Source organism: Heterodontus francisci, chromosome 8 (genome assembly GCF_036365525.1).
Source record: "Heterodontus francisci isolate sHetFra1 chromosome 8, sHetFra1.hap1, whole genome shotgun sequence".
In the NCBI taxonomy this organism is placed as follows: domain Eukaryota; kingdom Metazoa; phylum Chordata; class Chondrichthyes; order Heterodontiformes; family Heterodontidae; genus Heterodontus; species Heterodontus francisci.
In genome coordinates this window covers 58,974,832-58,996,999 of record NC_090378.1, presented here as the reverse complement: position 1 = coordinate 58,996,999, position 22,168 = coordinate 58,974,832, and the positions used below count along the sequence as shown (strand labels likewise).

General features: G+C 36.9%; 1 protein-coding gene across 14 annotated transcripts in view; it reads left to right on the top strand.

Annotated features, from left to right (window-relative positions):
* nfia (nuclear factor I/A) overlaps positions 1-22,168 on the top strand; it is a 516,334-nt gene that overhangs the window by 3,980 nt on the left and 490,186 nt on the right. For 13 of the 14 annotated variants that reach the window (XM_068037192.1, XM_068037196.1, XM_068037203.1 and 10 more), the window contains exon 2: positions 5,512-6,043. In XM_068037192.1, the coding sequence (XP_067893293.1) occupies positions 5,512-6,043 (532 nt within the window). Of the gene's footprint in view, positions 1-3,892; positions 4,005-5,511; positions 6,044-22,168 lie in introns of all 14 variants that reach the window. The other variant, XM_068037191.1, reaches the window with a different exon arrangement.

Here is a 22,168-nt window from a genome sequence, read left to right as displayed (position 1 = left end):
GAGGCACATGGCTAATGGCGGATACGTATTAATATTTATTATTTTTTTGACTGAATTTTTTTTTTAATCTGCAAAAACACAAATTTTCCAAGAGCGGCTTTTTAAAGAGGTGCAGTGTATTTCTTGAGACTTTTCACAGGCAGCAAAGTGTGGCGATCGCTGCTTTTTCTTGGGGGAGGGGGAAGCAGGCGATGGGGAATCACGCTTTTGTTGTGACTGTAAGGTATGGAGTTTACTCACAACAGCGGTGCGCGGAAGTTTAATTTTAATATCTTTGATAGCAATTCCGCTGCTGCTTCCTCACCAGATTGCACCGCCTTCCCAATGATTTCGGCAAGTACCCCGCTCGGTTTGCTCGCGTTTTTTTATTCGGATTTTTAGAGATTTGGAGAAAGAGGTTTTTTTTTGCAAGACACTGAGATGCCGTCAGGTGTGGAGTGTCTTCACGTCAAGTTACTTTTCTTGGGAGGACGAAGAGCTTGAACTTTGGGTGGCAGTCCTACAAATCGTCCGATCAGATGGGTTGCGGGCATTGTGGTTTGGGACGGGATCGGCTTCCTTGTGCAGTTCCTTATTATTTTGATTTGTTTCCCCCCCCCCCCCCTTTCCCCATCTCCCCCCCCCCCCCCCCCCAACTCCCACAACAATGTCATTCCTCTCGGTAAGTTGTTACCGTTCTGTAGCCACCATAAAGCTTTCTACTTTTCAGTATGGTTTTATTGTCACTACTTCCAGGAGTATTTAAAAAGTCAGGCTTTTCCCCGTGAAAGCGCTGTCTGCTGGCGTGCGGTGTTTCTTCTCCGCACTCAAGTTTCCAGATTGCGGTTTTGCTTTGAAATCTGCTTTATTTTATGCTTCTATATCTCGTGGGATATTTAACCCGGTAATTCAACATATTCGGTTAAAATTAATCCTATGCAGTAGGTTCAGGGTCGTTGATTTTATATATTACGCAACTTATAGAAATTATTTTGGAAAATAATGTTATTTCCGATAATATCAATATAGACGTTTTAATGAATCTTTGCTAGCCAGCCCGTTCCTTGAAAACATTTGCACGTGATTGAAAGTTTTTAAAGCTCTATCAACAATGACCAATCTTTGCAACGTTTCTGTGAATCTACTTTAATATCAATAAATAAGTTTCTTTGTTTGGGCGAGGGGGCAGCATCAAGATCTTCATAGAAACTTTGTTTTAACCTATTAAACTGCCTATACAAAAGGTTCGGATTATGCCTTATTGACGTTTTTTAACAGCAACATAAAGTCATTGTGACCATCTTAAAGTAACTGTTGGTCTTTATATTTCTAAAGTTAGCCTTCAGTGTTGCTTTAAAGGACACAAAGCACATTAAATTATTCTGTTTTTCGCTACTTAGTAGAAAATTGGAAGTTAGTCAATATTTTTGAAATGAAATAAAAGTTTAATATAAGTTCTACTGAATCTTTAGTATCCCGTACATATAAAGCATTTTGTATTTTTGTATCAATTTAATGCATAAGAAATCTCTAATTTCTAATGTTATACACATTGTTATTACATTTCAGCATAGTTTTTGGCTTTATATCATTTTGAATAATGGGGTGGTTAACTGCAAGTAATTTAGTTATGGAGTCCCTCAGTTGCAACCCTCCCCCCAACCCCACTGAGTTATTTTATTAACAAATATTTTGAGAAACCTGCTTTATAATAATTTCTTTTTTTTTAAAAAGCCAAGCGCACCATAAGAAGGAAGTTGAAATTGTATTTGAATGTTTTAAATTAGGAGGCAATTAGTACAATTGTCATTACACTGCACAAAATGAATAGGTCAATTGATCTTGAAATAGCCTGTCAAAAATATATGTATATATAGATATTAAAAAATAGGTGATAGTGGTATGTAAGTTTGAATCAGTCATTTTAAAATATAACTTTAATAACTTTTTTTTAGAAATTGATTCTGTTTACTGTTTCCTTGGCAGAACTAATTAAAATGTAAAAGAATAAGAACTGCATAGAATGATCTAAAAATGCACTAGATTGTTTTAATAAATTAACGGCAAAAGAAAAGTGTGGAAAAACATGAACATTAATTGGAACCGAGTGGAGAATGTGATTTTCAGCCCTGAGAGACAGTTGTTTGTAAACAATAAAATAGTCCAATTATTGGTGCCGTAGTGCAAGTCTGCAAAGTTTTCGACCACTTAAAGGAAAATTGGTGCTTATTTTGTTGGTTTCTTCATTTTATACAGTATACACTAATTGATGTGGCAGTGCCAAGGGAAGGACGTGCTTGCTGCACTGTAGTGCATTGCTGAGGTTTATATGAAAATAGAGCCACAACAAAACCACAACTTCACTGATTGTCACTTAAGGAACTAAGTGGTTTGGCCTCCAAATGTTTAAAATATTTAGAAATCGGTTCAAACTTGGGCCTTCATTAAAAAAAATGTGAAGAGGACAACAAACTTTAGTTATGAGAAAATGCAGTTTATTTTTTGTTCATGTAATTAGCAAAAAAAATCAGTTCAACACATTCTCCGACTCTGTGTCATTGGTCCCTGTAATGGAAACTAGCTTTATTTTATTTTTATTTATTTATTTTATTTTTAATTTACAAAAAATAATTTAACTGTTACAGGTGTTTAATATCTCAATCGTTTTGTGGCTGTTTAATTTGTCAATATAAGAAGTGACTGCAGCAGGGTAAATATACTAATGACAATTAAAACTCCTAGCCTGGACACTGCTTATTGCTACACAGTTCAGTTTACTATAAGTTATTTTTGTTTTTTGATCTTATTTTTTGCAGCCAAAGTTAAGTATCTTAATTCGAAAGTTGAGATTGAGGAAAGCTGTCAGGCGATGTGGAAGATTTAGGATTCACGCTGACGTTGAAGTAAAGTAGTGTAAAGCTTATTCTCTGAATTAGCTCTGAGGTAGAACAGGGAAACTGTACATTGGATGATTTCCAACATAAAGTTGATGCAAGAATCTATGAAACTAGTTGTCTTCTGACTGGATTAAAACATAAATGTACATGTTCAAAAGACTGCCAAACATTATAGATTACCCCGCTCAGAATGCTTATATCTTACAATAGTCCACACAGTTAATATCCTTAAGTCAATTAGCCAGTATATTTAAAACATTTAAGTAATAATTCATATCTTTCAAAGTTATTGCTAAGTTTTTTTTTTGTTTAGCAAATGTTTTATTTTGAACCTCTCCACTTCAAGTGGATTTGCAGGTCTGAGTTCTGTTGCAGATACAACGTAACAGACATCAGATCTGAACTTGTGGCATCTGGAGGCCGCAGCAAAGGACACCAATGTGGTGATATAGTATCACCACACTGGCATCCCTTGTTCCATGCATACATGCAGCCAAGGTCAAATACTGATTCTAGGTTTTCATCCACAGCTCTACTATGACCATATTCACACCGTAAATGCACTTCTGTCAGGAGTGAGTCTTTACCTTGGAATGAATTCTAGAGTTGGCGATTTGTGCCATATTTAGAATAGTCATTTTAGTGCGGAATTGAATTAATCTGAATTCACTAGAGTAAAATGTTATACGGTGAAGCTATATCTGTAGAGATTTCTATCTCCATGCTACTTTATTATACTGTGACCAAGTTAAATCATATGGTAGAGGTTGACTTGAGGAATTTTTGAATGAAAAGTAGTAAAAAAAAAAGGGAAAAAAAGAAACAGCTACATTAATTCTTTAACATTTTGAAAATAATTTGTTAAAAAATGAGTCAGCTGATTTTAAATTATGCCCAGGAAGAAATGGATTGTCTTGTCCTTTATCTCCCCAATCTTTGAGATACTATAGAAAGAAGCATATATCTGCTTAGGGTAGACACTTAATAAATTTGAGCTTCATTATTTGTTTTGGCAGTTTGAAAATCTCCTTTACAGGACAGATTGTTACCTACGTGTAGATGATTGTAGTAAAGGAATTCAGTTAAGCTTGAAGAATTACAGGCCAGATGTCGTGTGGCTGGAGAAAGGTTGGTAAATGAAAATTCACTTTAATCTAAAAATCCTCTAAATGTTCCCACCAATGCAACATTTTTTCATTAATTTATTTCATTAAGCAAAATCCCTTCCAGCCTGTACAGCTATGGCCTCATTTATACAATGAAAATGCACAACTTTATTCAGCATAGACAATGTAAAATGTACACCATTTCAAAAAAAATCTTTCTGTCGTTAAATCAAACATTTTGTGTTTGTCGTTGTAAAAGTGATGCTGTCTTGTTTTGTTGTTTAAAAACACTTTATGCAGCATTTAGTTTAAACAAAAGAAAAAGACAGATGGCAGTTGTGCTCAGAATTTTTTTCCTTTTCTTTTGTAGGTTTTTATGTATACACGTGTTTTGTTATTTTAAATTTACAGTTGTTTATCAGCATGTTTGGCTTTGACTAGCTAATTCTAAAAGTAAAATAACATGATATGTAATATTTAAAATAGTGCAGTGTGAAACACATCAGCTGGGGCTACTTGCTTTGTTGTTGTTTATGCTGTATCAGTTTGCCACAGTCACTTTAATATTATTGATTGAAAACTGGATTTCAAAGGTTGATAATGATCACAGTTCCCTGCCTGGATTTACGGTATTTATTTATGTATTTATTGGTGGTGCTGTGGGGGGCGGGGGTATTTGTTTTATCACATTACTGAATAAGGATTGCAAACAAACTACTTATTAATAAAGTATTCAATACTTCCTATTTGGCATCATCTGGATGGAGCTCCAAATAATGTATAGGAGTGTTTTTATTTTTATTTTCCACAAGGGCACAGCTCAATGTGCCATTTCTTGAGAAAATAGCATGAATTCACAATGAAGAATATGCAGATTTTTTCTGACTGTACAGACTTGCTGTGTTTGAAACCATCTTGTGGAAGGTGGGGGGGGGGGGGTGGGGGTTATCCTCTCTTTGCACAAAGCCCCCTCGTACGAGCTGTTGATTGGCATTCTAGTGAGTGGAATTTGCCAAATAGGCGGGCTCATACTGGCTACACCACATGCAAAGGGGTTGGGGACGGAGAGTGAAGAGATCTGCATTTTTTTTTTAAAGCTGGCGAAGGTTAATGAAAGCACCCACGCTTTAGTCGAGGGATCCTTCTCTCTACTGTTTTGGGAAAGCTCTTCATAAACAAACTGAGCACACGCAGGGAGCGTCTTGAATATTGGCAAGTGTTTTGGACGTTACCTACATGGGTGCTTTCAGTTACGCTGTCGGCATCTTTTTGACTGTTCTACACAAAGAATACTCACTGTACATGGCATAAATTTTTCTAAGTCAAGCTTCGAACAAAATACAGCACTGGTCTGAGTATACAATGGTATTGAATTAAATCTGTTATTTAAGTGAAATGCCTCTTGATTTTTCAATTTTCTTTGTTAATAGGAAAAGAATTCTGATGAAGGTTCAAGTGTGATGCTACTTCTTTTGTTAAAACTTCACTTTTGCTGATTCTTTCTCCTCTGGTTTTTCTTCCTCTCACAGGATGAATTCCATCCCTTCATTGAAGCACTTCTGCCCCATGTCCGAGCCTTTGCGTACACATGGTTCAACTTGCAAGCCCGAAAGCGAAAATACTTCAAGAAGCATGAGAAGCGCATGTCAAAGGAGGAAGAGAGAGCGGTGAAGGATGAACTCCTGAGCGAAAAACAAGAGGTGAAGCAGAAATGGGCATCCAGACTTCTGGCAAAGCTGCGCAAAGACATCCGACCTGAGTATCGAGAGGATTTTGTGCTCACAGTCACTGGGAAGAAGCCTCCTTGCTGCGTGCTTTCAAACCCAGACCAGAAAGGCAAGATGCGGCGAATTGACTGTCTGCGTCAAGCAGACAAGGTCTGGAGGCTGGACCTGGTTATGGTGATTTTATTCAAAGGTATTCCGCTCGAAAGTACTGATGGTGAACGACTCGTAAAGTCCTCGCAGTGCTCTAACCCTGGGCTGTGCGTACAGCCGCATCATATAGGAGTTTCTGTTAAGGAACTCGATTTATATTTGGCGTACTTTGCGCAGGCAGCGGGTAAGTGCATTTTTCAGAAGCATTTCTTCGAAATTCTTCTTTCAAAAGATAAGCTTGATCTTAGTTCTTGTGAAATGGTTACGCTGCATGTGTTCTCACCTTAAATTTAACCTTGTGTAATGGCTGTCTCGTGTATATACTTTTCTGTAAAGGTAACTTTCTACTGCATGCTTTTATAGAAATCTAGACCCTGTCCTGTTACAAAGTGCAGCCTAAAGTGGGTAACACAATTTATGATTTTAAACAGCAATTTTGCTTTTTTGTATAATTGTCACAAATGGTCATAACAGGCCGGATCTGAAAACTGCTGTTAAACTTTCCAGCTGTGTTTCTCATGCCCTTCATGAAAAAGTTTTTCCTTAGGATCAAATCAGCATTCTCTCTTTCTTTCCCCCTCCCACCCTTCACAGCCTACGATGGAAGATTGAAAATTCCTGCAGGAAGTACATTTTATGTGTTTAAAAAAAATTACTTCAATTTTAGTGGGAATGTGTAATATACAAAACAAAGCACATACAACTCAAAAAGCGTGACCATTGGTTTGAAAAATTGGGTCAATCAATGCGCCAGAGTTTAGGCTCATGAGTTATGCCTGCTTGGGTGTAGCAGTGGCAATCTGCAACTAAGAACTGAGGTGTCTTGTACTGCAATTGTCTGCTGCCCAAGTGAAGTGTCAAACTCTGGATTCCACACAATGCTTACAGTGACAGAATAATGCAGCATGTTCTGCACCAACTTTCTTGATAAAGATCTTTTGTTCTTTTCAGACATTCTTCTATTTACAGGTACATCATGAGAATGCAGGTAGTGGTCATTGAATAAAATGAATGCAAGAAATGATTCAGCTGTCTGATTCTCTTGTACACTTAGGGTTTTACTGTTGGTGTTTGCCACTTTTAACATGAACTAGTGTTGTGCAAAGCCTTGCACTTATTCCTGTTGCAACCATGTCACTGCAAATCACTGATCTTCAGAATATCAGGCATTTGGAAAAAGCATCAAGCAAGCTTTGTTCATGTCCTTTTAAAAAAAAACCTTTACAGTTTAGTAATTTTTTTTCTGAAACATTTTGTGTTTAGGCTTTTTTATGATTGTTATTGCCACCTTTAGTAGTTTTGTTTGTCCTAAGCCAGCAGTGCTTTGGCAGATTAGAAACTTGAGTCAGCTTTGTGGCCATTGGCTCTGGAAATAACACAGAGATAACTGCTAAAGGTTGACGTGCCAAAGCAGTCAAAATACTTCGGAAAATCAATTCTATTACACTTCACACATTGCATGCCACTTTTTATTAAAAATACGAAGTGGGGAGGGATGTGCCAGGATTAAACACAACAAAAATGTATAATCCTGTAAATATAGTGTACTCACATGTTCACTGAAATAAATGGAACAAAACATACACAGTACTTTTAAACAATATGTATTTTTAAATTGGATGCTCACAGAGTTGTGTGCAGAAAATCTACTGGATCCGTTTTTGGCCTGCTTGGAAGGTTCAGGAGTTTTCAATGGACTGAGCAGCTGCCAGTGTTGGCAGAAAGCATGAACTCTAAAAAGTGCTTTGTCCAACATGCCAAAGCCAACATGGGAATACGTGGCCACTTTTTTTCGCTGACGCTTGGCTCTTTCCTGTAGTCTGATCTGAAGCGCCATGTTTTAGGGAGCAGCGATTATATCGCTGATAGGTTTTTATTAAATCAAACAATTTTCTTCTAAAATTAAAAAGGGGTGCTTTCAGTTCTGAAATTTAGTGTAGATAATTGAACTTTTCAACAAGTGCTCAATACATTGAATGGGTAAATAATCTCTCTCAATCTTTTGTCTAAATAAATTTAAATAGCTATTCAGCAATGCATCAGCCTTTTGGAAATAATACAAAGCTGTGTAAGAACCAAGGCAGCTAATTACAAATAATCAACAATTTGAAGTGGAGAAATATTTTACTGTGAATATTATTAATCGACCTATTGTAATTAAAACCAATTTAGTGATTGTTGGAAAACCACAAGGTATTTCTGGTGTATTTGAAGTATACATTTTTTTAAACAAATATATGAAACTGTGATCAATAATGCACTTTGATTTTATTGTTTTCTTTTGACTCAAACTATAACACTTTTGCTTTGGAATGTGTTATGGCGTGAATTCAGGTATTGTTTGCTGTCAGTTGATTTAAATTAGGATTGCTCGAAAGATCTGTAATATTGAAAGTACCAGTGACTAGTGTTATGCCACCTGGCCTGAGTTTCTATTTGTTTAGGATGTTAAAGGTTTAATTATAGATTAGCAGAAGAACTTTCAAACCTATTCCAGAGAACTCTCCCTTTATGGAATAAGTGTGGAAATGAAATAAGAATCACAGCCCAACAACTATAGGAATAAACACTTTACATTTTTTATGTACTTCAGATTATCTCAGAATTGTAGTGGCATTTGGTAAAGTTACGTGGGGTATAATTGAAAATTATCAGCAATGTTAGCAATCAGTCTTTAGATTAAACAGGCCATTGTGGTCTTGCAGGACCACCGATAACTGAAAAAAATATAATCATCAAATGCATTTTACCAAGATTAAAATAATTTAGATTTTAAAAGTTTGGTAATGACAAAATATCATTTAATGTTTGCGAAATTCTTAACAGTACTGAATAGCCTTTGAAAAACCCTCTCGTAAACTTAGATAATTGAAATGTATTAATGAAGTGCATTGAACATTCCTAAATGATCCAGTTATCTATTCATTTAGTTTGTTAGTTAATAGACAAGCTCTTTGTACCCATTGATTCCCTTTGTCAGTCCAATACCCCACACAGCCATCAAGTGACAACCTAGAAAGATACTGCACTGGAGGAAGGCAAACTTTCTTTTGAAGAGGCACAATCTAATTTATGGCCTATACCATTAGCAGCTGACCCAAGTCAGAATGGCATCAGTCCAGGCACGTGTGAGGGTCATGACATAAGTTGTTTAGGTCGTGACCCCAGCCACCAGGCATTTGACCTCTTAGATAAACGGTGATCTTTGCTTATTAGTGGCCACTCATGCGAGTGCTGTCTTCAGCTTGTCAGTATTGTTGTGACCCACTGCCTGTGCAAACAACTTGTGGAAAGGGAAACTGGGTTGAAATCGAGTCCAAGAGTTAAGGGAATCCTTCAGTCAAGTTTAAGTGAAATGAGAATTTAGATGCAGCGTTGGCTGGTTTTCATTTAGAAGTTTCTTTTAAAGATTTGTTTTGCCCCTTGCTTTTCTCATTTTTTTCTGCCATTAAGTGGAATAAAAACAACCTAGAAAAAGGTGTGTTTTAACCTCCATTACCAGTAGGAATATTTTAAAAAAGTGATCATCAAATGTTGAATGCTTATTTTCATTATAACTCATTTTAATCTAGTGTTGAAATCTGATGAAATGTTGTTCTGGTGTATCCCATGAATCGCTGTCAAATTCTTTACCCTGACCACCAAGAGTGAGATCTATAAATTGTTTCAAAGGTGAATAAGGAGTTGCAAGAATCAAAATTACTCTTTTAATTAAGTAACCTTATATATTTTTACTGGGTCTGTTAACCATTCTGTTGCTGAATTTTCTTTGCTGAACATGAATGTATTCCCTAATCCCTTTGCATATGCTATCATCAAAAAAAGACATTCGCCTAGAATTTTAGATCAGTGTTATATTTAATGCCAATAGTAATGCATTACCACCTGTGTTAAAATGTGGTGATCAGCGAAGCTAGATATATTCAGACTGAAATCTTGAAATCATTTCTAGACCTGCTCCAGCTTTCCGCATTCACAATTAACATTCCTATAGTACACAAATATTGATTACAGTGAAGGGCTGCAGGACTAAAGTTAATGCTGTCAGAATTACAGAAGTTAGGAGAAATGTTCTGAGTTGTTAGGGACAATCAAAATCAAGAAGATGAGGAGACCTCTGCCCAAATATTGACGCAATCCTTATGTGTCTGCATGTGTATATATTTTATATATATATTATATAAAATCTATGCTAAACATGTTAGAGGTTGCTACAAACTGTAGATCCAGGGGAGATGGGCTCAGGTTTAAAAGGTGCACCAAGAGTTTAGGTTTAACTTATTTATGTAGAGCATGTGGAATAGACTGCCCGTGGAGACACATGTTTGAAAAAAAAATTAAGGAAGAATTGGATAAAAATTTGAGGGAGGGAATGAGTGAATGAGGCCTGTTAGTTTTTGGGACATGCTAGATAGACGATAGAGTCTTTTCCAGTCCTGTACTTTCTTGTGTTCCTTTTTGCGTGATTGTAAATTATTTCTCAATTACAACTGCAATAATACTGTTGCATTATTTATAAGAAAATACTTTGCTAATTTCATGTCAATATATCTCTTTTTAGATTTGAGATATAATTAGTATTCAAATATTTCCAGTAATTCAAAATTTTTAAAGAAATGAATAGTTGCAGGAATGAACTTTTTAAACTTTAAAATGTTTGATCTACACAATTTTAAAATCATTATTTACAGTCGAGCACAAACGTATGAAATAATTGCAGCAAATTGCAATAATGAAGAACATTTGACTTTTTTCAAAACCCACAAACACAAATTGCTGGACTCCCTAAAGATCCTTAGTATGTAAGCCATTACCAGCCACAAATTTTATCTGGTGGTAACAAAGCCTTGAATATCACGAGGGCAATTTCCCCCACTTTTGCATGGCCGCAGTTTTACATTTCCCTTTCTTTCCATGCCATGATGAATAACAATAATTTTCAGCTATTTAGGGTGAGTGTGGTAGAAACCACAGTCTTTGTTGTGGTCAGTGCAGTACACAGCAGGGCTGAACGTTTCACTTGGTTAGAGCCTTGGCTTCACTGCTGGGAGACCCCAGCCATTTGGATTGGAGCATGTTTTGACATCGGCTCTAATCCGCTTCTGCTGTCTGTTATAAGACCCAGACAGTGACTGGATGTCATAGTTTAGTTTTGGAAGCTGTTAGTGTTAATATTCTCTATTGAAAACCTGGCATTAATTCTTTAAACTTCAGCAATAGTTTTTTTTTAATCAGTTATAGCAATGGAACCTTCTTTGTTGCATTTCCCAGCTTTTTTCAAAAGTGTAGCTTCCCTTTCAAATTTCATTTTATATACAATGTTTTTCAAAACTGTCTTTAAATGAATACTGTTTTGTAATCTAATGTATCAACATTTTGACTAAATTTATTGCGGATATATTAATCCTTTGAGAAACGATGAGATACATGAAAAGGGACATGTTTTATAGATCAGATTTGTTTTGCAGTTTTTAAATTTCCACCAGTTTAGTCCAACAAAAAGATACAGTTTGACTTGCTGAATAGACTAATTTAATTTATTTTCCTTTCCTCTTTTTTTTTTATCTGTGTATGTGTGTTTGTGTGTCGGGGTGGGGGGTGGAGGCCGCAAAGGTGTTAATTGAACAAGTGGTGCAGATGCTTCTTTCAGTATAAATTCCTTGCGTTGAACCCTGTCCTGGAAGGTAGCTTGTGCCAAACTGTCCGATATCCAACATGTTGAAACTTTATTCACCTGACGCGCCTTCTGCTGCTTCAGGCTGACCCACTTTCTGAAGATTATGTCTGGTTAGTCTGTACACTCACAAATGGCAGTTAATTTGGAAATCCTCTTGCTGGATTAAAAACAAAACCTGCTGGAGTGAACAAAAGATCTCAAGAAAAAGAACAAAGTGAGAAATTGTTTTGCAGACTTTTTTCGCGGCGGTAGCTTTTTGTTTGGCCAGTGACAATTGTTATTCAAAACTAATAAAGATCAAACCACCCGAGTCCTTTTTAAAAAGTACTAAACAAAGATTTTATACCAACATCTCCTTTTTAATGTTTTTTCAACTATATTTTTATGGGCCAGTAAAGTACAGTCTTTGCAGTTTTGCCATTATCTGCTTTGATTGACTTTTATTAGAAGCCTTGAGAACGCTGTGAAGTGTCTACGTGATGGCTGACTGGTATTAAATGTATTCCTTGTAAGACTACAAAATGGATACTGTTTCTTTTTATAGAGTCAAATTTTGTTGGGTTGCATACATCAAAAATGTTATCTCCATTCTCTGGCCTTTCATGGACCTCAAGCACTTTAAAAAATGCCTTGATTTTCTTCTTTTTAGAAAAAGATCAAAATCTTGAGTAGTGATTGAGTCCCTTCCTCAGACATGAGAGGAGATATTTTAAAGAGGTGGTTTCCCCTTCTTAAAGACTACATTGTTAAAAATAATTATAATTAATGTTGAACATCTTTTTTGATTTTGTTTCCTTTTGTATTGTTCTGTTAACTCATTTTAAAGTTTGACTAAGCAATAAGGGCTTGATGACCTTGTCAAGTAACTGGTTGTGATGTTAGTTCAAGGAAACTGAATTAATCTACACTGTTAAACCGATACGGTGAGTGAGGCACCCTGGATTAATGGCTATACCTCAAGTAATCTTAACGTTTTCAATTGGTAACTCCTCATAACCAGTTCTCTCAATGATCTCACCAGGAGTCATAATTTTACTTTGTTTTTAAAAAGGTACGGCAATAATAAATAGAGAAAAAGTTCAACATTGCAAATTTTGTTGTAATTTCTTTTTATAGATGTTAGCTCATTAAATATCTCATTTTGTGCTGTGAACGAATGTGGAGTTTGTCAAACTTTGCACAACCATACTATATGTTGGTACTCTAAGGCAGGGTTTGACTGAAACAGCTGCCAACTGACAAATATCGCCCATTTAAATAGTTAAACAAAACAAAAAAGTGGATAACTCTATTTGCTAAAGATCATAAAGACAATACTAAATACTGAAGATTTACTTTTCTCTGTTATGAAACCATTTAGAACAAAAATGAATGTAATGGGGAACGTTTTATTGTCTTTTTTAAAGTGAGTTAGTTGCAGTGACGTGTTCTTGCATTGGCACTTCCTGACTTTACTCTTTTGTGTGACCAAATACACTGCCAACATTTTTTTTTAAACTCCCTCAATCCTTTCCTGGCAAACAGAAGCTCTAGGTAGTCATGGTGTAAATGCTGGTGAGAACAATATGGTTTAAAGCTTTTGCATTTGCTAAATGTTGACACTCCTAGAGGGAAAAAAATGCAGCGATGATTGGCATTCAAAATCAGTCAGTGAAACATGTACCCTGCAATTAAATAGCAGATTAACATGAAAGATAGAAGGATAGTTTCTGTATCAGTAGTCCAAATGGACTTAATTTTTACTAACTCACTGGATCCAACAAAGTATTTCAAGGATTCATACATCAACTTTTGAGTTTCGTCATATCAGTAGAACTCTTTCTTGCAAGCACCAAGTGGTATATTTATTAAACTGGGATTTATTTTCACCTGTGCTCCAATGTCCACTCGCTTCCCCTCTCTCTTTGTTTGTCTCTATGTTTTTCGGTTATTCCAATTAGGCCTGATTGCTGTGATCCTCTACTATGGTGCTTTCTCCGATTTGTAGCATTTAGGGCACTGGAATTTTCCATGGTCGCTATAAATGCTCCTTCACAATTAGCCGATGGGAAATTACTTCTGCTTTTCCTTACCCTACATTGCTAGCCACCCCACCACCCCCATTACACGGGAGGTCCATGTTTGTTAGTTGCTCCATCTTGTGGTCTAACCAAGAACTGGCAATAAAAATGCCCCAACGGGGATTACGGAACATTTAATATAAGTTTCTTTTTCTCTTCTCAATGTCAGAAACGTGTTCTTGTTGCATCATTCACCATTGTTTAATAACAAAAAAATGTACCATTTCCAAATCTGTGACAAATACAGAAATCAAGGCATTTTTGATTAACGCTTTCAAATATTTAGGCCAAACCAGCTGTTTTAAAAGCACTTAATTAATTAATGACCCACACTGTTAGCTAGATAGTGCAAAGAAACCATACTGAATGCTTTGAGGCCTCTGGGTTTAGTAAGGATTAAGCAATGGGAAATCTTTAAGTATGAAAAAATAGCAAGTTTCCAGACTAGGGGTAATTGGGGAGGTCGGGTGGGGATTTTGGGGGGGTTGGGTGTGGAAGACACAACTAAAGTTTGTTTTGTCCATCCATTGAATCAGTAATATTCTAGGCAGTGGTGTATTTGTGTACTGAGGCTGAGCTGTTGCTACGGAGAGTAGTCTTTGAATCCGACCCCAGTGATTGGGTGGAAATCACTCCCTCACTGATGTTTGATAAGGGTCACCACTTCAAAATAAGTCAGCCTGGCCCCAGTGGGAATACTGTAGAAAAGTACCCTTGGTGCAATGTGAAAGAGAAAAATCTCAAAAAAGTACTCTTGCTTGGTTCCTTGGGTACTTGTGTGGACAACATCAAGGAAATGAAAGCTCAATAAGGAGTGAGAAAACAATGGGTGTTACTTTTTAAACTCATCATTTAACATATTCTTCTAAAACAAAAATATAAAACTATTGTATCTGAGTAAAATGTTTCTTGAGCAAGTGTGTTATCTTACCACACAGACCGCCTTCTCCAAAAAAAACGAAGGGTAGGTTTTGTCTTAGCTGAGCACCAGCTCTCCGGGACATACTCAATTCTCAGTATTAGGAACACAGATTTATGGCCTAGTTTATGCAAATGATAAGAATTAGTCCAGTGACAAACCGCAAGAGCCTTATTGAACAGCTGCGTGATTGTGCCTGCTTTTTTTGATGTCCCTCAACACCAGGAGTGCTTCCAGTGTTCAGCTGCTAAATGTTACTGTCGCAGATTATTCCTGCATAACAAAAACCTATGTAGTCATTGGGAGTGCTGTTTGTAGTCAGAAAGATGTGGGTAGGATGAAAGTAATACTTTTTGTAAGCCATTGTCTTCGTGGTTAAATCTAGGCTTTTGAAGTATGCAGGCCTGCTCCCGTGGCTTTCGGTGTTTCATAGCGGTTAGCTTTCGAGTAGGCCATTAAAATAACGTTGACATTTTCACAAATGGCAGTAAAGAACTGAACTATACTTTTTTTTTCTATTTTGCTTTTTTTTTTGGTTCCAAATACAGTGCGAAACGAAAGCTGCATGTGTTTGGTCTCAGAAATAACACTTAGTTGTTGTCTGCCACACAGAATTTGGAAACATTTTAAACTCCTTCCTTTTTCTAAGGATGCAGGTGTAAATCAGACATGTGAAGTACCATATATTGTAAATGCTAAAGACAATTGCTGTCCTTGCTGATGTTCATCATGCTTACCTGGCAGAATTCCAGTGGAGACCGATAGAGCAAATGTAGGAACTTGCTATAAAAAATTCAGTGCTGTCTGTAGTCAAGCTTGATTGCAAGCTTCAGTGGCAGCAATAACTGGGATATAAAAAGGGTAAAAACAATAAGTTGTAGAATATTTGTCAGGATACTGCATCCAGAACGATGGCTAGAATTTGACACTGGTTTATTAATTTGACATTTTTTGTAGTGTTTTTGTCAAGAGTTAATGACCAAACCAGATAGCAGCAGTAGTCTGTTGATTCTGCATGTAATATTGCTATCTATACAAAGAACTTGAGAACTGAAATGAAAAAAACTTTGAACTGAGTCAGTGTTATTAGAGGAAAAGTTCTGTTGCTGTTTTTCCACAGCCTTCAAGCAGGATGTTATTAAAGAAAAGGTCCCCGATTTATGAAACTGATTTTCATTATATTTCCGAACCCAGAATAGCCCTTTCCCCCCACCTATTTTTGACTCTTAAGAGAAAGTATTAAGCGCTGTTGTAAAGGATGTAAGTTTGAGCAAGCTGCAATTAGTGCCACAAAGTGCATCCTTTGAAACGGATGTCTCTGAATGTTCTGGTTAATGTGTAAACAGATTGACATCACTGATTACTGACTATTTAATGGTGTCTCTTTAATTCAGCAAAGTTGCTGTTTGCTTTTACAGTTAATATAACACGTTACTTTGTCGATATTTTGCATTTTCTTCCTAAATATTTTATTGCACTATCGCAAGTTGGGCCCATGAAGTAATTGTTTTGGAAGATTTAGGGTACTTGTAACTTAGCACTATTAAAATGGATGAACAGATTGTTCCAGAATGTGCTTAGTATGGCTGCTATCACAGTTCGCAACAATGATGGCTTTTGTATTTTGAATGAATGCTTCAAAAACTTTAATTTTTGAAAACATAAGTACAAAAAAGTCTCAAAAGAGAGACAAATCTTGAACAATTAGTCTTAGTTCCAATGAAAGTACATACTTAACAGAGGGAATTATTGCTGTTTGTTGCCTGCAGGAAAGCAAATGAGGATTTGTGTGGTTTACTAAGAGGCTCACTTTTTTATTTATTTTAAGAACTTAAAAATGTTGTTGCTGCCTATTTTGGATTGGATCCTCAAATTTTGTTCTTGAGGCATAATTTACCATAACCAAGATATACCTTTAGCTTTTTTAAATACTGGGCTGCCTTTCTCAGCTATTAAGGACCAGAGATTAAATTCCTCACCAGATTTAATAAATTAGCTGTTTCACAGTGGGAATTTTTGCATTCTTGTTATGTTCTTTCCTCAATCCAAATAAAGTTAACTTTTTATTTAACTGTTTACTACATACATAAACTACCATGGCCCAGTTAACATAATGACCCACCCATTAGGAGGCAGTTCTCCTGTAATACTTTCCCAAATAATGCAAGGATATATTATCTCCCTTCCTGCTATCTTCTTCTGGTGCACCATGTAGTGTAATCTTTGCCATAAATCAGGGTTAGACTAAACTTTAAAAATTAGCAATATTTTCTTTAACATAAAGTGAGTGGACGCAAGTTGGGAGACATTGTAAAGTTTGTATGTCAGGAGCTAATTTATTCATTGTAGCAATTGATGTGGTAATCCAGTAATACTGCTAATGTTAATTTTTTTCTTTTTTTATTCTTTCATGGGATGTGGGCATCACTGGCAAGGCCAGCATTCGTTGCCCATCCCTAATTGCCCTTGACAACTGAGTGGTTTGCTGGGCCATTTCAGTGGGCAGTTAAGAGTCAACCACATTACTGTGGGTCTGGAGTCACATATAGACCAGACCAGGTAAGGAGGGCAGATTTCCTTCCCTAAAGGACATTAGTGAACTAGATGGGTTTTTACGACAATCGATGATAGTTTCATGGCACCATTACTGAGACTAGCTTTCAATTCCAGATTTTTATTAGGAATTAATGGAACTTATTAATTAATTGACTTTAAATTCCACCAGCTGCTGTGGAGGGATTGAACCTGTGTCCCCAGGGCATTGGCCTGGGCCTCTAGATTACTAGTTCCATGACATTACCACTGTGCTTATTTCACGAATAATAAATTCATTAAGTCCAGGCAAGAAAATTGTTCAGTACTTCTTTATGGAAGTATCTTTAAAGAAAGAAAAAGCTATTTATTATGTCAACAGCTATGTACTCTGAATTCTATTCTAAAAATACAGCTGTCCTTAAAATTGCTGTGTTGTAGAAAGAAGTATGTAAAGTAGATACTTAAACCTGTGATTAATTTGCCCTTTTCCAGTTACAATTGAAGAAGCCATTACACAAGAGCTTGCTTTAGGATTTGACATGCAGCTCCAAGAGGTGCTGGAACCTAAGCGGGAGCACCTACTGATAGAGCAGATCGTTTCTAGAATGTGCATTAGTTTCAGTGTTTGACTTCAACAGGTCATTGAACTAAAAGTTTTAACAACTGGATTACCTGCTGTTATTCTGTCCATTTCCATTCTCAGAGAAATTAATGTGTTTTTGTTCAGAATCTGCCTTTTAAAGTTTAATTTTCCTGAGAATTAAATGTTGCAAAGTGAGTATTTAATTATTTTAAAGAACTTTAAACCCTCTATTCCCTTCACCTGTAGCACATGAACCTTATATAAACAATATGTTACTCAATTTTGTAATAGTATTTAAAATGTAGAACACTGCAGATAATAATACAAGTATGGAGCACAGGTCACAGAACTGCATGCGCCGAGGATTTTCATGCAAGAGATTAAAAAACAAGGGAAAATGGATATATAGTCATTTGTTCATATTGAATCAACTAAAAAATGTGAGAGACTCCTATGAGAAGCAAGAGACTTGGAAGAGCCAAGATAATATTACATTTTTAAAATAAGTCTATCACATTTTAGAAATATAAATCAAACATTTCTGTGCCCTCCAAACATGAAACAGCGCTCCCTAGTACCGCTAGCTTTAGAAGGAAATTGAGTCGAGAACTGTGGAATGTATAACTGTACACAACAGATTAACTGGTTACTTGAGAAAAGGCCCCAAGTGGGTATGAGTCATAATTGTAAACACAGCAATGTGGTTTGACCACCTAGCGATTGCTAAGAATACAGTTGACCAGGGTGACCACTTGGATTTTTTTTGACTAACTTACTTGCATTTTTGTTAGTGCCTCAGCAAACTTAAGTGTTGTCTACGGTAATTTGAAACAAATGCTTTGAGTCTACATTTTACCATTGTTAAACGCCAAGTATCATGTTGATCTGTATCTGAGATGAAATGAATAGTTGTTTTCGCTCTTGTCATTTACTGGTTTTATTCTTTCGCGTTTCTTTCAGTCTTAAGTATTCAGAGGGCAATATTCCTGAGAATATCTAATCACCTTGCTCCCCCAACACATTTCAAAGAAAAATAAGAATCCACTGACTAAAACCAATAGCATGAGAGCCAATCAAAAAATTTCAGATTGATATTACACTGCAGACCTAAAAGGAATTGTTGGCTGCTATAATATCTCTTATTGACCACAATTTAACATTATTAGAAAAATGTGATTGCACTCTACAAAGCTGCCATAATACCTGTTGCTTTGGATGTTTTCAGCAGTTTTGGGGAAAGACAAAGAAACCTTGATGAGACGAGGCATATGTCCTGGCTGTGCAGATGTGAGCAATAACTGCTTCAATACTGTATTTATCATTTCTGTGCATCATCATGGTGGTTTAAAATTTGTAAATTTGCACATATTTAGAACAAATTAATCTTTCAGAAAGATTTAAACCTACTGTGTATTTGCAAGTTAGTTAATGCTTGACTCAATTAAGTGGCACTTTAACTCCATGATATAGAAAAATATCTTTAATGAATGAAATTGATATTGAATCCAACAACTGGAGAAAGCCCCATAAATAAATAGAGGCTTACACTTGAGTGGAAGAAATTTTAGTTGAACTGAAATAGCACTTCACCATGATTTAGATTAAAAAATGATCACAATGTCACTCGACCACTGTTCAACATAAGACGATGATTGTTTCTGTGGTAAAATTACAGCCTTGAAGCCTGCACATACCGTACCAATGTTGGTCTGCAGCACATAGTTGTTTTTTTTGTCCCTTGCCTTTGGTGAATTCTTATTGACTCCTCACCTGGCAATCAGGTGAAGGCTTGTGTTTGATCAAATTTGTGGAACCATTTGTAAAGGTAACCAACAGACAAGCTATTATTTATCACTACAATGACTCAGTTTATATTGAAACGTAAACAAATGTTTCTAAACTTCAGTCTGCTGGAGAAATCCTGATTTGCTTGGGTTCAAAGAGGAAAAGTGCTGACACTCTATTGAAGTCTTTTTTTTGGGACTTGTTGGGAAGGAAACCCTATTTAGCAGGTTGTCTTCATTAACCCTAGGTATGCGGCATAGAGATTAGTACTGTGTATTGAAATAAATCAACAGCCAGTTAAAGGTTAAGTAAACGCATGTACAGTCCTGATTTAAATACAGTTGGATTTACTTGGCACTGGAAAGAATGTTCCCATTGATTGGCATCGATTTGAATGACTTCAAATCTACCCACAAGACGACCCTCTGGAACAGCTTTGGAATGTTTCTATGGTAACTGCTCTTGTCCAAGCATTAACATTATGTTTGGGTCAGGAAGAGTATACAAAAAATAAAGAACAGGTTGGGGGTGGGGGGAGATTTTTTTTGTTTGTTTATCATGTAGAAGCGAATCCTTTTTCCCCACATATGATATACTAAGGGAAAAGTGGTTGGAAAGAAGTTGCAGAAAGGAAATTATTTCATGAGCTGACCTGCTGTTACATTCTCTGTAATAATTAAGAATTCAAATGTAACAGTTATAGTTTGTCATTGTAATAAACTATATTAAAGTGTACCAAGTTAAAAGTGAATTGTTAGGAATACGCAGCTGTTCTGTAGTTATCCCTGCCCTTGCTGATTATGTACATATAGTATGTGTATGGATATGAGGTATAAATGCCAATATCCATTATAAACCCAACAGTTGTACTGTATTCATAATTAAATTTGTAAGTGGAACATTCTTCATATTGTACACCAATTATGGGCGGCGCAGTGGTTAGCACCGCAGCCTCACAGCTCCAGGGACCTGGGTTCAATTCTGGGTACTGCCTGTGCGGAGTTTGCAAGTTCTCCCTGTGACTGCGTGGGTTTTCGCCGGGTGCTCCGGTTTCCTCCCACCGCCAAAGACTTGCAGGTGATAGGTAAATTGGCCATTGTAAATTGCCCCTAGTGTAGGTAGGTGGTAGGGAATATGGGATTACTGTAGGGTTAGTATAAATGGGTGGTTCTTGGTCGGCACAGACTCGGTGGGCTGAAGGGCCTGTTTCAGTGCTGTATCTCTAAATAAATAAATATAAATTGCAAAAACTAGTTGAAAGGGGACTGTCGCCATTAACACCCAATGAACCACTCTTGATTCCAGGGTTCAGCTCAGCAGTTCTGCTAGAAGTCTGAGTTGAATATGTTGCCACATTGAGGCATTTTTTTTAACAGATGATACTCACTGACCAATTCAGTAAGTGCAGTGCCTGACTGGTTTAATCAACAACAGCTTGTATTTACATAGTGTCTTTAATGCAGTGAAATGTCCCAACGGCTTCACAGGAGCATTATCAAACAAAATTTGACACTGAGCTACATAAAGGAGATATTGGGGCAGATGACCAAAAGCTTGATCAAAGAGGTAGGCTTTAAGGAGTGTCTGAAAGGAAGAAAGAGAGGTAAAGAAGTTTAGGGGGGAATTCCAGAGCTTAGGGCTGAGGCAGCTGAAGACTGGAGTGTTTTAAAATTGGGAATGCTTAAGACGAGAATTGGAGGAGCGCAGATATCTCTAAGGGTTGTAGAGCTGGAAGAGGTTACAAAGTTAGGGAAGGATGAGGCCATCAATAGCTTTGACAACAAGGAAAAGAATTTTAAAATTGAGGCATTGCTTATCCAGGACCCAGTGTAGATCAGCAAGCACAGGGTTGACGAGTGAACAGGCCTTGGTGCAGATTAGGACTAATGTTCTTTGTAAGCTGCACAGCAACCCAAAAGTCCTCACGCAGGCCACGGACAAGTTGGCCCCTTTGAGTGCACGGTGTGCGCGGCTGTGCAAAAAAATTTAAAGGGGCCGCGCACATAAATAAATCACCCGCACACTCCAAAGGAAGATCAGAGGGTACATTGGTTCGGACACAAATAGCAGAATTTTAGATGAGCTCAAGTATTTGGAGGGTAGAATGTGGGAGGCCGTCCAGGAGAGCATTGGAATAGTCAAATTTAGAAGTAACAAAGGCATGGATGAAGGTTTCAGCAGCAGATGAGCTGAGACAGGAGCAGAGTGGAATGATGTTACGAGACTGGAAATAGGCGGTCTTTGTGATGGTGCAGGTATGTAGTCTGAAGTTCATCTTGGGGTCAGATATGACGCCAAGGTTGTGAACAGTCTGGTTCAGTCTCAGACAGTTGCCAGTGAGAGGGATGGAGTTGGTGGTAGGGAACAGAATTCGAAGTTGGGAAGAAAATGATGTTGGTCTTTCCAATATTTAGTTGGAGGAAATTCCTGTTTATCCAGTACTGAATGTAAGACAAGCAGTCTGACAATTTAGAGACAGTGAAGGAGTCAAGAGAAGTGGTGGTGAGGTAGAACTGGGTTTCATCAGCTTACATGTGGGATGCTGTGTTTTCAGATGGTGTTGTCGAGAGGCAGCGTGTAGATCAGAAAAAAGAGAGGGCCAAGAATAGATCCAGTGTCAAATCCAAAAGCACAAATTAGTGCTTGAAGTATCAGATTAAAAAGGTACCTGAATCTGATAATCAGCTTTGAATATCTTCAAAATATATTCAGAATTTATTTTAATGCAGTTCAGATTTGGGATGTACCAA